The sequence below is a fragment of the Tursiops truncatus genome, chromosome 12 (assembly GCF_011762595.2).
Source record: "Tursiops truncatus isolate mTurTru1 chromosome 12, mTurTru1.mat.Y, whole genome shotgun sequence".
In the NCBI taxonomy this organism is placed as follows: domain Eukaryota; kingdom Metazoa; phylum Chordata; class Mammalia; order Artiodactyla; family Delphinidae; genus Tursiops; species Tursiops truncatus.
The window spans coordinates 33,665,574-33,681,608 of NC_047045.1; the positions used below are offsets into that span (position 1 = coordinate 33,665,574).

A 16,035-nucleotide genomic window follows, 5' to 3' on the forward strand; every position below is an offset into this window, starting at 1 on the left:
TTGTCTTTCTCTAAGAGAGAAGCTTCCAGAGGTTTTGCCCATTGTCAAATAGTAAGTAGTAGAGCCAATTGCACCCTGGTTTAGTTACAGGACAGTCTGTCACACCATGCTTCACCCACTCCCAATAAAATATGCTAATACATGGATTCTCTTACCCCTTAGTTAAACATATAATCTTTAATAGGGCCTTGCAGAGCCTTACAAGCAAGGTTCCTCACTTGGCTCTTCATCCTTACCTTGTTCAACTAGTTCCCTCACATACTGGATGTGACTTCAATCATATTGATGGCTGTTGTCCTCGTCCCTAGGCGCTCTAGTATCATATTGATCTCAGGCTTTTTACTGCTGTGGCCTTGTCCTGACATGCTCTTCTTTCAGATTTTCAAATGGCTAGACTCCTTCTCATCTTTTAGGTTCTAGTGCATGTTTCATCTCCTCAGAAAAGGTTTCCAGACATATTACTCAATTCTGTCTTATCTTCTCTTATCTTGCCAAGTACCTTGATGTCATTCAATATCTTATTGCCCTAGTTTATGTTTTTATACAATTTATCAGCATCAGAAGTAATGTGTTCTGGTCGTTTAGGCATTTATTATTGTTTTCTTCCCCTATATCATGAACTTCATTTCTCAGGGATTTCTCATTTATATAGAGGAGGGCTGGCTCATAGTAGGCTCCATAAAGTCTTGTTGGATGAATGCATAAGCACTTGATAAACATTAGTTTCTTCTATATTCTAAAGTAAGCTACTACTTTTTGTCTTATAATTATAGTAGTTGTAATTTTCATGGTTCTTAGAACAAAATGAGATCATGTATATAAAAGTCCCTAATTCAGTTCTAAGCACATGATAGGCAATTAGGTAATGACTTTTTTTCATTCTTTTATCAATAAACCTCACTGAAACAGCACACCAGAAATTAATTATATGGTATAATTCAGATTGGGGTATTGTAATCATAGTGAAATTATGTCTTAGTATTATACATTGTATAGTATATATCTCATTATATATTATTTATTATATGTGATATAAGATGTGGTATAAGATATATACCATTTTTATTATATAGTTGTGGCGAAGTTATATTTAAATATTCTCTTGTGAGACCCAAGTATTCCCAAAGTAATCTGCCTTATTAGTGTTTCAAACTATATTAATTACAATTAGAAGAAAATAAAATTGACTGTTCTAAATTAAAGTGAAATTTTCTATCTTGTAAGAAACTTATAATTGTGATAGTAAGTTTTATGATTAACTGACACTTCCTACCTTCATGTTCGCTGTTTCCAGGAAGAACCCTATGTCCTGTTTAAGAAGTCTGACAAACCTCTTTATGGAAATGATCGATTTGAGGGCTATTGCATTGACCTCCTCAGAGAGCTATCTACAATCCTTGGCTTTACATATGAAATTAGACTTGTGGAGGATGGGAAATATGGAGCCCAGGATGATGCCAATGGACAATGGAATGGAATGGTCCGTGAACTAATTGATCATGTAAGTCCCTTTTCTCATTATTTATTAACTTTGGAAGATTTCTAATAGATTTACTTTTTTTTTTTTTTTTTGATGGTCAGGGGTTAATAATGTCAGAGAACAGTAATGTATTTTAAGTAGTTATTTTTTTCAATAATGTTATTAAAAGTATATATTATTTCTGACAAATACACAGGATGTAAGGGATGTATATAGTTCTATTAGAAACAAATGTCTGTCTTAAATTACCTAGTAGTTAGTGATTTAATATCTTGAAGTATTTGGTCCTAATTTATAAAATGGAATGTGTTTTTTTTTATTTAACATCTTTATTGCAGTATAATTTAATTGCTTTACAATGTTGTATTAGTTTCTGCTGTACAGCAAAGTGAATCAGCTATACATATACATATATCCCCATATCCCATCCCTCTTGCATCTCTCTCCCACCCTCCTATCCCACCCCTCTAAGTGGTCACAAAGCACCACTGCTGCTGCTTCCTACTAGCTATCTGTTTTACATTTGGTAGTGTATATATGTCAGTGCTACTCTCTCACTTCGTACCAGCTTACCCTTCCCCCTCCCCGTGTCCTCAAGTCCATTCTCTATATCAGCGTCTTTATTCCTGTCCTGCCCCTGGGTTTGTCAGAACCATTTTTTTTTTTTTTTTGTAGATTCCATATATATGTGTTAGCATACAGTATTTGTTTTTCTCTTTCTGACTGACTTCACTCTGTATGACAGACTCTAGGTCCATCCACCTACTACAAGTAACTCAGTTTTGTTTCATTTCTTTTTATAACTAATATTCCATTGTATTTATGTGCCACATCTTCTTTATCCATTCATCTGTCGATGGATACTTAGGTTGCTTCCACGTCCTACCTATTGTAAATAGTGCTGCAATGAACATTGTGGTACATGACTCTTTTTGAATTATGGTTTTCTCAGGGTATATGCCCAGTGGTGGGATTGCTGGGTCATATGATAGCTCTATTTTTAGTATTTTAAGGAACCTCCATACTGTTCTCCATAGTGGCTGTATCAATTTCCATTCCCCACAACGGTGCAAGAGGGTTCCCTTTTCTCCACAACCTCTCCAGCATTTATTGTTTGTAGATTTTTTGATGATGGCCATTCTGACTGGTGTGAGGTGATACCGCAATGCGGTATTGATTTGCATTTCTCTAATGATTAGTGTTGTTGAGCATCCTTTCATGTGTGTGTTGGCAATCTGTATATCTTCTTTGGAGAAATGTCTATTAAGGTCTTCTGCCCATTTTTGGATTGGGTTGTTCGTTTTTTAAATATCAAGCTGCATGAGCTGTTTATATATTTTGGAGATTAATCCTTGGTCCGTTGATTCATTTGCAAATATTTTCTCCCATTCTGAGGGCTGTCTTTGGTCTTGTTTATGGTTTCCTTTGCTGTGCAAAAGCTTTGAGGTTTCATTAGGTCCCATTTGTTTATTTTTGTTTTCAGTTCCATTACTCTAGGAGGTGAATCAAAAAAGATCTTGCTGTGATTTATGTCAAAGAGTGTTCTTCCTATGTTCTCCTCTAAGAGTTTTATACTGTCCGGTCGTACATTTAAGTCTCGAATGCATTTTGAGTTTATTTTTGTGTATGGTATTAGGGAGTGTTCTAATTTCATTCTTTTACATGTAGCTGTCCAGTTTTCCCAGCACCACTTATTGAAGAGACTGTCTTTTCTCCATTGTATATCCTTGCCTCCTTTGTCATAGATTAGCTGGTCATAAGTGTGTGGGTTAACCTCTGCGCTTTCTATCTTGTTCCATTGATCTATGTTTCTGTTTTTGTGCCAGTACCGTATTGTCTTGATTACTATAGCTTTGTAGTATAGTCTGAAGTCAGGGAGTCTGATTCCTCCAGCTCCATTTTTTTCCCTCAAGACTGCTTTGGCTATTCGGGGTCTTTTGTGTCTCCATACGAATTTTAAGTTTTTTTGTTCTAGTTCCGTAAAAAATGCCATTGGTAATTTGATAGGGATTGCATTGAATCTGTAGATTGCTTTAGGTAGTATAGTCATTTTCATAATATTGATTCTTCCAATCCAAGAACATGGTATATCTCTGCATCTTTTGGTATCATCTTTAATTTCTCTCATCAGTGTCTTATAGTTTTATGCATACAGGTCTTTTGTCTCCCTAGGTAGCTTTATTCCTAGGTATTTTATTCTTTTTGTTGCAGTGGTAAATAGGAGTGTTTCCTTAATTTCTCTTTCAGATTTTTCCTCATTAGTGTATAGGAATGCAAGAGATTTCTGTGCATTAATTTTGTATCCTGCAACTTTACCAAATTCATTGATTAGCTCTAGTAGTTTTCTGGTGGCATCTTTAGGATTCTCTATGTATAGTATCATATCATCTGCAAACAGTGACAGTTTTACTTCTTCTTTTCCAATTTGTATTCCTTTTATTTCTTTTTCTTCTCTGATTGCTGTGGCTAGGACTTCCAAAACTATGTTGAATAACAGTGGTGAGAGTGGACATCCTTGTCTTTTTCCTGATCTTAGAGGAAATGGTTTCAGTTTTTCGCCATTGAGAATGATGTTTGCTGTGGGTTTGTCATATATGGCCTTTATTATGTTGAGGTAGGTTCCCTCTATGCCCACTTTCTGGAGAGTTTTTATCATAAATGGGTGTTGAATTTTGTCAAAAGGTTTTTCTGCATCTATTGAGATGATCATATGGTGTTTATTCTTCAGTTTGTTAATATGGTGTATCACGTTGATTAATTTACGTATATTGAAGAATCCTTGCATCCCTGGGAAAAATCCCACTTGATCATGGTGTATGATCCTTTTAATGTACTGTTGGATTCTGTTTGCTAGTATTTTGTTGAGGATTTTTGCATCTATATTCATCAGTGATATTGGTCTTTAATTTTCTTTTTTTGTAGTATCTTTGTCTGGTTTTGGTATCAGGGTGATGGTGGCCTCATAGAATGAGTTTGGGAGTGTTCCTTTCTCTATAATTTTTTGGAAGAGTTTGAGAAGGATCGGTTTTATCTCTTCTCTAAATGTTTGATACAATTCACCTGTGAAGCCATCTGGTCCTGGATTTTTCTTTGTTGAAGATTTTTTTTTTTTTTTTTTTCAGTATGCGGGCCTCTCACTGTTGTGGCCTCTCCCGTTGCAGAGCACAGGCTCTGGATGCGCAGGCTCAGTGGCCATGGCTCACGGGCCCAGCCGCTCCACAGCATGTGGGATCTTCCCAGACCAGGGCACGAACCCGTGTCCCCTGCATCAGCAGGCGGACTCTCAACCACTGCGCCACCAGGGAAGATTTTTAATCACAGTTTCAATTTCATTACTTGTGATTGGTCTGTTCATATTTTCTATATCTTCCTGGTTCAGTCTTGGAAAGTTATACCTTTCTAAGAATTTGTCCATTTCTTCCAGGTTGTCCGTTTTATTGGCATAGAGTTGCTTGTGGTAGTCTCTTAGTATACTTTGTATTTCTGCGGTGTCTATTATAACTTCTCCTCTTTCATTTCTAATTTTACCGATTTGAGTCCTCTCCCTCTTTTTCTTGATGAGTCTGGCCAGTGGTTTATCAATTTTGTTTATCTTCTCAAAGAACCAGCTTTTAGTTTTATTGATCTTTGCTATCGTTTTCTTTGTTTCTATTTCAGTTATTTTTGCTCTGATCTTTATGATTTCTTTCCTTCTGCTAACTTTGGGTTTTGTTTGTTCTTCTTTGTCTAGTTCTTTTAGGTGTAAGGTTAGATTGTTTATTTGAGATTTTTCTTGCTTGTTGTGGTAGGCTTGTATAGCTATAAACTTCCCTCTTATAACTGGTTTTGCTGTATCCCATAGGTTTTGGATCGTGGTGTTTTCATTGTCATTTGTCTCTAGGTGTTTTTTGATTTCCTCTTTGATTTCTTCAGTGATCTCTTGGTTATTTAGTAAGGTAGTGTTTAGCCTCCATGTGTTTGTGTTTTTTACATTTTTTCCCCTGTAATTCATTTCTAATCTCATAGCATTGTGGTCAGAAAAGATGCTTGATATGATTTCAGTTTTCTTAAATTTACTGAGGCTTGATTTGTGACCCAAGATGTGATCTTCTTAAATAATTCTGAAAGCTTTCCACTTCTCTCCATCTCCACAGTCACATAGATTAAATTCCCAATATGAGAATCTTCCCCTTTTAATCTGTTATCTAACTATATCATTCAACTAAAGTCTTGTTTCAGGAAGAGAAATCTGATCATGCCCCTCTTTTGCATAAAGTCTTTCAATAGTTTTCGTTGTCCTAAGGATATAGGACCAACTGTATAATATATTTACAAGCCCTTCTACGTTTGGTTATTGTTTCTCTCCTATGGAAATCCTTCTGACCCTTCAAATAGACTCTCAGACCTTCTCCACCCTGCTTTCTCTGTTGGGAGGTTCCCTTACAATAGAGTAAAGCAACAGGGCTTCCCAGTCAGTGTTCCAAGGGAGAGAGGAGAGTAAGGTTAGAATATTTATTTTCCTCCTCATTCCCTGAGATGTCGTCTTGAGCTGGCTTGTGCCCCCTCACTGAATGTCACAGTTTCTCATAATAGTGCCTGCTCTACACAAATGTCTCTCCTGCTCTCAGTTCCAGTTTACACCCTACATAGCTTTCTTTAATTCTGATCTTAGGGGTGGTTACCGCTTAGCTGCTAAAAGCCTTGGGTTCCTGCACCATTCCTTAAAATTTCCATTCACCAATGGTTCTCAAAGTATATTCCATAGACCTGCAACATCAGTATCACTTTCAAACTTGTTAGAAATTCAAATTTTCAGGTCCTACTCTAGACCTACCAGGTCTGAAACTCTGCAGTGAAACCTGGCAATCTATTTTAACAAGGCTTACTGATGAGATTCTGATGTTCCCTGAAGTTTGAGAATCATAAGTCCTTTTGTGAGTAAACCCTGCTCAGGTATCTTCATTTGAGTGTGCACCTGTTTTCTGTTGAGACCCTGACTGGTGAAGCTTTTTATATTTTCACTTATCCTGCTCTCTCCAGCCACATCCAGGTGGACTTTATTCAGTCTTGTTCTCCTTTGCCTCCTGTCTAGTTTTCTGTCCCCAGCACTCTAAACCCCAGTCCAGCTCACCTCGTCTAAATTGCTTTTGCTTAGTTTCAAAAACACTTCTCCCGTGAGGCTTCTCCATCCCACCGCAGGAAGCCCACCTGCTATGAGCTTCCACATCGTTCTTATTACATAACACCATCACACTTTATTTTAATTACCAGCTTAATATCTACTCTATTTACTTGCATCTAAGTAGTATAATAGTTATAATATCAAGCAAGGCTATTTCAGTTGCAAGTGTAAGAAACACGACTAAATATAGCTTACACAAACATTTTTTTAAAAGCCCCACATTACAAAAAACATCCAACAGTGATTTCACTTCAAGTACATTGGATCCAGGGTCTTAAAGTAGGCCATTGTATGCGTTGGCCTCTCTTTCACTGCCTTGTTATCTCTTGGCTTTGCTCTCTTTATAGATTTTATTCTTAAACACTTTCTTTCCACATGGTGACAAAGGAGGCTCAAGTTGGCACTAGGCCAGCGGCTTTCAACTAGGGGCAATTTTTTCTCCAGGAGACATTTGGCAATGTTGGGAGACATTTTTATTGTCACAACTTAAGGAGGTGGGAGAGATGTTGCTACTGCCATTAAGGGGTAGAGGCTAGAGATGCTAGTCTCTAAATAATGTACAAGATAGCCCCTCACAACAAAAAATTACTTGCCTCAAATATCAATAGTGTTGAAGTTTAGAAACTCTAATCTAGGTTTATCTGTTTCTTAGAGTCCTCCTTCTGAAAGAGATAGTGGTCTCCTTTTGCCAAAGTGTCAGCAAAATCTATTGCAGAGTGTTGGGGGGAGGTGGGAGGGGTGTCCGCTGGGCCAGCTTTGGACCATGTGCCAATCTGGGAACTAATCCATAAGGCTGGGGTAGAGGAGGTGGTTATTGGAATGGCCACACTTGGATCATATGTCGACATCTGGAACTGTGGGACAGAATCGGCCACATCTGAATTATGGTACTTATAATTTTTATGTGAACTTGGGGGCAGAGGCAAGCAATATTTATTTTAAACCAGCTATATGCCAATCCATTTTCTAGATGTTCTAGGTTTTACTTGGTTAAGTAGAAGGGGAATAACCATCAAGAGGCTGAATTTATTCAGGTGTTGTGATGGGGAAATATAATTAAAAATAAGATCTTCGTCCAATCCAGAAAACTTCTCCACAAAGCTAGAAGAAAAAGAAAATTTTATTATTGAATAAGCATTACACTAGAATGTGATGTACACTATAGGCAATTTGCTAAGAGATTGCAAAGACAGAAGTATCACCCTTTTATGTAGCCAAGCAGACACAACGCATTACATATGTGTTTTCAAGATAAGCAATAACTAGTCCTCAAGAAATCTTGAAAGTACTATTTATCACATGTAGTTCATATTAAATTTATTTGGTTATTGAGGTGACCATCTGTGTTAGATAATTGGCTTTATACAGTAGAAAAATAAGCTTCTCATATCTTTATGACAGCAGGTAGATTTTAGGCACTTGCCCACCAAAGTTAGCTCCTACCCTCCCACAGAAATTTGGAGTTAGGGTGCACTCTTCCTTGGTGATTCCTTTTCAAAGACATACCTCCCAGGTCCTTGAGAAAGGCATCCCCTGGTGGGAAACCTGGCAAGAGGCGTAACTAACTTTCAAAGATTTATATACATTTCAAAAAGAGAGAGAGAAAGCACTTAAAATTATAAGTTTTCTTAAGTAAATGTTCTAAGAAAAGGGGAGGGGTCTCCGATTATTTTCAATAGAGAGAATTGAGTCTCATGTTTAATTTGAATTTGTCCTTACAGTTGCAGGTCTAATTATTTTAGTAATAACTGTTTTTAACACCTTCTTCTCTCTCCTTCCTTCTTGAGAGGACCCTCAATGTATAGGGTTTGACAAGATCTCTCAAATTCATTTTAATCTAACCAGGGACAGTTATTGGTGGTACGATATGAAGGTAGCACCTCAGAAAGTTATTAGGAGAAAGTGGCTCCCTGAGGCATTGTTAGTCCTTGGAAAATGACAAGACTTTCCCCTAAAAACACCTTCCTCCCCCATCATTTCCACAACAGGGCTGCATAACATGCGTACTAGTAAGTACTTGGTGAGACAGTTGTGGGTTCAAGTCTTAATTCTTTTACTGTGTAGCTTTATGCCTTGGGCACATTGCTTTAAACTCTTTAAGCCTTAGTTTTCTCAAAAATAAAATAATGTCATATTAATAATTAGGAATTTTATATATATATATATATATATATACACACACACACACACATATGTTTCCTAATGCGGTGTCTGACAAATAATAGATAATCAACAAATGGAGACATAATAAGTTTGAACTAATAAGTTCAAAGTTTTTGTCTTCTTACTTATCCTATATTTCTACTATAGTGTTTATGAGTATTCTTGTTGAAGACTAAAAAGTATATTTAGACAGTATTACAATGATAAAGATGTAGGGGTTATAGTTGGTATTGATATTAATTTTATATTGAATTATAGTAAAATCAGTGTTAAGTTTTTTGTGTTTTTTTTTTTACATCTTTATTGGAGTATAATTGCTTTACAATGGTGTGTTAGTTTCTGCTTTATAACAAAGTGAATCAGTTATACATATACATATGTTCCCATATCTCTTCTCTCTTGTATCTCCCTCCCTCCCACCCTCCCTATCCCACCCCTCCAGGCGGTGACAAAGCACCCGAGCCGACATCCCTGTGCCATGCGGCTGCTTCCCACTAGCTATCTACCTTATGTTCGTTAGTGTGTATATGTCCATGCCTCTCTCTCGCCCTGTAACAAAAAATTTTTGTGAGCCATCAAACTGATTAAACTCTTTATCAGGACACTATTTTACTGTATCAGTTCACTGCATCCACAGTCTTCTGTATTAAGGTATATACATGGTAGCGTTCATTTGCTTCAAATATACTGAAAATAACTAGGGGACACAAATAACAGGATTGCAGCAAGTGTTCAGCATTCAAGAATATTTATTGAAAGAATGACACAAATGGTCCACAGTGTGCCACAACAAATGTGAAACTCAAGCATCTTGCTCCTTAGAGAATATGTGACATATTTTCCAAATGCTTTTCTTCTTATGTTGTCTTCCAGGGGCCTCAATGAAAGTGTCTATTCATGCTCCAAGGAAAGAAATAAGGAGTGACATATTTTCCTCAGAAAATTAAAAGCATCATAACTTTTTGTGTAATATTTTATGAAATATTTGATGGAGTTTTTTCACTCTTAAAAGCAAGCTTAGTTATTAAACCTGACATAGAAGTGATGAGTACACAGAAACTTGCTAATGCAACCATTGTATTAAGTTGGACATACATTTACTTGTAGCTTTGGGCTATGTATTCCTTATGGCTAGTAACTCATTTGTGGGCTCATGAGACAACTGTTTTTTGTTATTCATAATTCCAACTAGAGTCATCCGTAAGCATGAGGGGAAACACCTAAGCTGCTATAAGCTAGCAGCACATATTATTATGGGACTCCTTGAAGGAGACAAGGGCTGTTGCATTACTTTCCAGTCTTTGGTGATGTTTGCCTTGGCAGTGGAAAACCAGGAAGATTTATGCTTGTAAACATCCATACATAAGTTAATAAAGCAGGATGTCAAGTCTCTTTTTGTGCAGGCTAAAAATAGACCTCAGATCTGTCCCTACCTTCCAGTTTTACACCCACCAACCTAGTTCAGACACTTGCCACCTCATTATGTATATATTATGTACCTCCTGCCTCTTTAGGAATCCACCTACACATTATAGTCATGTTCTTCTTTGATAACTAGTGACTTCTCAGAGCTGTCCCACTCAAAGTATTGCAGAGATGCCAATAGATTGTACTATAAACTTTCAAGTACGCATGTTGACCTTTCATTTATTTCTCACTGTCCCCTGACACCTAGTGGCTCATGCAGTCCTTAAGCTCTTTCACCTTGTCACCTGTTTTAAAGTACACCTCCAGGGTTCCATGTTGGGACTCTGCTTACCTAGGCTTTTCCTGATCATTTCACACTTGTAAAGAACCCACTTATATAAACACCTGTAGAACTCCTACTTCTGCTGCTTGATCACAGACACTCCTTGCTACTTGAAATCCTTTGTCCTTTCATCTTTCAGGCAGAATAAGCCCCAGCTGGAGGCAAATTTCCGAACGCCTTTAAGCCAGTGATCTGCAGGGGGCTTCTCTGATCTAGTGTCTTAATGCTGATAAAATCTGTGAGGGAATACTGTGTACTCATACTCCTCAGATCTACAGTTACTTCTTAACTGCAAATTTGGGAATTTGGGTGCTTTCTATCTATCTACCTATGCTGTGTAAGCCTTGGGAAAGCTACTTATTCTGTTTTAAGGTCAGTTTTATCACATGTACCGGGGCAATAATGATACTCACTCATAGAATGATGGTGTGGATTGAATGTTAATATCTGAGAGTGGAGCAGCAGTGTAGCCATTTTTAACTTATTCAGATACATCAGTGGCACAGCAGAGATGGGGGATGGATGGGGGCGACACAGGGAAGGGGAGAAGGATGACAACAGAGAGAAAGAACAAATTAAATGTTGTCTGACAGTGTTGCTGAACCCACTATAGGTCTCATGCCTTGCTGTGTGAAAGCTCCTGGCACAGATGTATACTCTCACGTACACAGATACAGACTTTAAAACAAAGAAGTAACCTAACTTCTAGTCAAAAACTGCTAATTAATCTGGTATGCAGCTATAGGAATTGAGTTCATTTCTATGACTGGAATGTTTAATGAGTCTTCGAATCATATTTGAGAAGCTGACTCTGAGGACATGAATGTATGACACAGGTGTGTTACCTGTCAAATAGGAAATATTATTATTATTACTGTTAATATATCCGAAGGGATACCAAATGTTTTCTTTCATGTTGTTTTATCTTGGCTATTAAACACCAGGAGTTAATTTGATTATGATTAAACCATGATTGTATTTAAAACAGATAATTGACAATATGTATGCTATGGTATTATCAGAGGGCATTTTTTTATCATTCCCACTAAAAAACAAGAGATTTTTTAAAGCCATCTTCTCAGTCTTTTTACATCATTAGAATTGTTTAGATCAGACTATGAGAAGTGTTTTTTTGTTGTTACTTAGCTCTTTAAGAGATGCCAAAGAACTTTACAACTTCTTTGGGCTTAGAAAGACTTCTCTTTTAATATCATTAACCGTTTGTGGTTGGTAAGAGAGTAGATTGGTCAATAAAAGCTTTTTTTTTCTTTTTAATGAAGCTCTTTTTTATAACTTCAAGTGCTGTTGAAATTTTAAAAGCAAACAAACAAAAACTTGATCATTTGACAGATTAAAAAAAGAATGAGAAAATTTCTGTTTTAGTTTATAAAACAACTATGGCAAAGTGGGAAGTCTGTTAGGACCTAATTCCCCCTTATTTTACATAATTTTTAAGAAGACCAGTGATGCTATGGTTTTCCAGCTGCCTGAATGCTTCCCAGCATGCTGCCTCAGCAATGCAATCAGTGTTTAACATTATCAAGCGTTTTGTGATTCATGAATAAGCCTTGGAGGACCTCACTTACTTCGCCTTGCCTTCTAATTGGTCTTTTATTACATACTAGGGAGGAAATCAAACATTTGTTTTTCAAGGAACAGTCTTCAGGTATTATCACAAAAATGAAAAGACTAAATCAAAAAACAGTTTCTAACTAAATAGGAATTGACTTGTGCTGTAGCTCTGAATTTTGATATCATGTTGTCTCAACTCTGCATTCTAGTGGAAGCATTCTAGTATTTCAGTTAAAAAAATTGAATAGGGTTAATATTATTATCACTATTATTATTTTTTAATTTTGGGAAAAATCACTAAAACATAGAAGTACAAATTTATTTATAATTTCCTATGACCGAGAAGTGGCAACTGTAAACATGTTTGTTAACTTTGCTTCAAGTTTCTCTCTTTTAATACAAAAGTTATAAAACATTACAGATAATGTTGAAGTCCCTTACTCACCGTAAAATTTCTCAATTTAGTAGTTCCCAAATCAATTGTAAAAGGTAAAATTACATTTCCCTCATCCCTCCCCACATGTAACCATTCTTAAGTTTGATGTTCTCCTGGTCCATTTTGTATAAATTTCTTAAAGTATTTGGTAGTATTTTTATTTGACCAGTCTCTACTGAGATTCAAATTATTTCCAGTGTTATGCTATGAAAACAAATGCTGTCAGAAAGGACCATGTCTTGTCTTGTTGTCTTGTCTCCTGGAGCACCTGTGTCAAGAGGTTCTCTAAGAGATGTAATGGGAAAGGAATTGCTAGTCAGAGTTTACAGATATTTTCAGTTTCATTAGATATTGAAAATATTGTTCTACAAATTGCTTTACCAATTTACATTTTTGCCAGTAGTTTGTAAGAGTTCTGCTTCTCTGCAAAATCGCTAACATGAGATTCTCACTATTTGAATTTGGTCAGTTTAAAGACACATGGAATCCCATTGCTTTAATTTATATTCCCTGATTACTAGCCTCTTCCCACTCTCTCCATATTTATTAACTTTTTAGTTTCTCTTTCCTGAAAATCCCATTTACTTCCTTTGCCTTTCCTTATTGATACATAGTAATTTGTTATATTTTCTGAATACTAATAATGCAAATATTTTTCCTGGTTAGGATCGTGTCATTTAATTTGTTTAAAGCATGTGTATATGCACATGTCTGTGTTTGTGTGAGTTTTGGTATGAAGTTTTAAAGTTTGAGTTTGTTAATTTACTTATTTTTTTCTTCATAGTTGTGATGTTTTCACTTCTTTGTTGGGGAAATTCTTCCTTAACTGGAACTCATTAAGATATTCTGTTATTTAAGAGTCTTAATGTTTTTGTTTTTCAAATTTAATTCTTTCACCGCATGCAGTTTGTTCATTAAGTCCACACAGGTTGGACTTCAACTTAAGTAAAAGTCTGAATTCCTTCCACTCTCAGCATGAAGATAGACAACCAAATAGTCCAGGCCAGACATATTTGTTAATAATTTTCTTTTCTCTGACAAAAAAGCAACTTAGAAAGCAATTGATTTTTACTTTCAGTGAGAAATCTTGTGACTGTTAACTTAGACCTTAGAGCTATGTATTAGGAAGAGCACATGATGCGTTAAAAAGGGCTAATGTAGTTCTCTATAATTGAAATGTTTTTCTCAATGATTTAAACAGCAAGTTGTTGAAAGTGGAAATGTACTGTCAAATAGTTCAGAGATAAAACTATTGAGAAAGTTACTTCAGAAGCAGGAGACCAAAGACCAGTATAATTCTGATTTATACTGTGTAATAGATTATGATTCACTAGAAATTATCCTATAGTTGGTACTTAGCAACTGCTTGTTGAATGTCTCTTCTGGGAGAGACACTGTTAACTACAGCATTAACAATACCTTTTAAATATAATGGTTTTATTTGATTTTTTCTATGTACTTTCACAGTAACATTGACGTCATGTTTGGAAATATTTAAGTGTTTTTTAAACATAATTTTTTTAAAAAATTTTGAAATTTTGATGTATTATCAAGATTTTTAAAATAATTTATTTCCCTAATAATGATCTCTTGGTATGCTATTTAGTTGTAATATTATAGCAAAAACCGTCATTAAGGATTATTTTATTTTGTAATTATATAATAAATTATTGAATAAATATCCTCCATGGATACTACTGAGTTCTTCAAACATGATTCTTGAACTTAAAATACTTAAAATATTGGTAAAGTAAATGCTTTGGATATAAATATGGTCAGAAAAAATAGCACAAGACATAATTTGAAGCTTAAGAGGAAGTAAAATGCTAAATTGGGATTATAGAGACTCCTATAGATGTATAGAAACTCCTAACACTCCTATACATCCAATACATAATTTTGCCTCTGACAAAACAATATACAACTAATCAGTCTCACACTGCAGGACACTGAAACTTTTCTTTGACATAGTCAGGAAAGGCTTCTTAAAAAAAGAAAGCTTTTAAAAAGCTTCTTAAATGAACAGAGGGAAACAGATTAGAATGGAGAAGGCTTGAAGTTGAGAATTTGATGATGACTCAAGCAAATAAAGTACTATATAAAGATGAAAGTAGAAAAATAAATTAAGGGCAAGGGTATTCTGGGAGAAAATTGCCCACAGGAGCAGATCAAAAATCTAGAATTATTTGAGTTCAATAATAAGAAGTTTGTATTTGAGTCAGAGAGTGAATTTACAGTGACACTGTTAAAGCAGGGGGCTGGAAAATCTGTTTATCTGTGGTATATGGCATTACTTAATAATAAACACTGATTCGCATCTACCGTTATCAGAAAAGCAGAATAAATGTAACTGAAATCAGATATAAACAAATGTGGCTTTTAAAAAAAATTTATTTTATATTGGAGTATAGTTGATTAACAATGTTTTGTTAGTTTCAGGTGTACAGCAAAGTGATTCAGTTATAAGTATACATGTATCTATTCTTTTTCAAATTCTTTTCCCATTTAGGTTATTATAGAGTATTGAGCAGAGTTCCCTGTGCTATATAGTAGGTCCTTGTTGGTTCTCTATTTTAAATAAATGTGGCTTTTTTTTAAGGTGACATTTTCTTTAGAACATAAAACAAATCTAAACAGTAACAAAACAAAGTCCTAAACAAAAGCTAAAAAAATTCAAAAGTACAATCATTAGCATGAATTTTCTTAATAGAATAAATATCATTTCTTTGTTAACTGCCTGGATTTTCCTTTCTCATAAGTTATGTGGAATTGCTTTTCAAAGTAAATTTGAATAATGGAAATAATATAATTGCCAAAAAATGATATTCTTCATGCTATCCCTAAATGCAAGTATAAGTCAATACTAGTAACTCAGCATTTTTCTGTCTGTCATAATTTTAGCCAGTAAAGATATATAGATAAATATGAATCCTAGGTGAGATAGGCACATAAATAATTTTTATATACTTCAGGTAATGCAATAATTGAGATATTCCCAAGATATTTTGGGAAAACTGAGGGATATATATCTAATCCTGTCTGGGGGGAAAAGGATCAAGGAAGTCTTTAAGCTTAAATTGTAAGAAAACGACAGATGCTTTTTCCAATACACTATATTTAATGCTGCAGTTAATTTAATTTTAGCGAGTAGTTCTACCTGAAGGATATTATTTTATATAACATCACACATGATTAAAATAGTGAACTACAACTTGGTCAGGTTCATTTAAATGTATTGAGAAACAATTGAATTTAAGATAAACTCTGATCTGATTCAGAAAATTTTTGAAGACAGGATTAACAAAAGGAAAGAAGATTTCTGTATCTCTTTGTCTGATAGGTTTATTTTTATTAATTAAGAACAATCTATTGAGAATGAATTTATTTGTTAGCATGTAATTACATTAACCTTAACCAATGTTGTTTTATGCTAAAATCATGTGTCTGCACCCATAGAGTTTCCTAGTCACTTC

General features: G+C 35.2%; 1 protein-coding gene across 1 annotated transcript in view; it reads left to right on the forward strand.

Moving 5' to 3' along the window:
- The window catches only part of GRIK2 (glutamate ionotropic receptor kainate type subunit 2), a 1,042,171-nt gene that overhangs the window by 858,358 nt on the left and 167,778 nt on the right, over positions 1-16,035 (forward strand). The window contains exon 19 of the mRNA XM_073789463.1: positions 1,295-1,501. Within this exon, the coding sequence (XP_073645564.1) occupies positions 1,295-1,501 (207 nt within the window). The remainder of the gene's footprint in view (positions 1-1,294; positions 1,502-16,035) is intronic.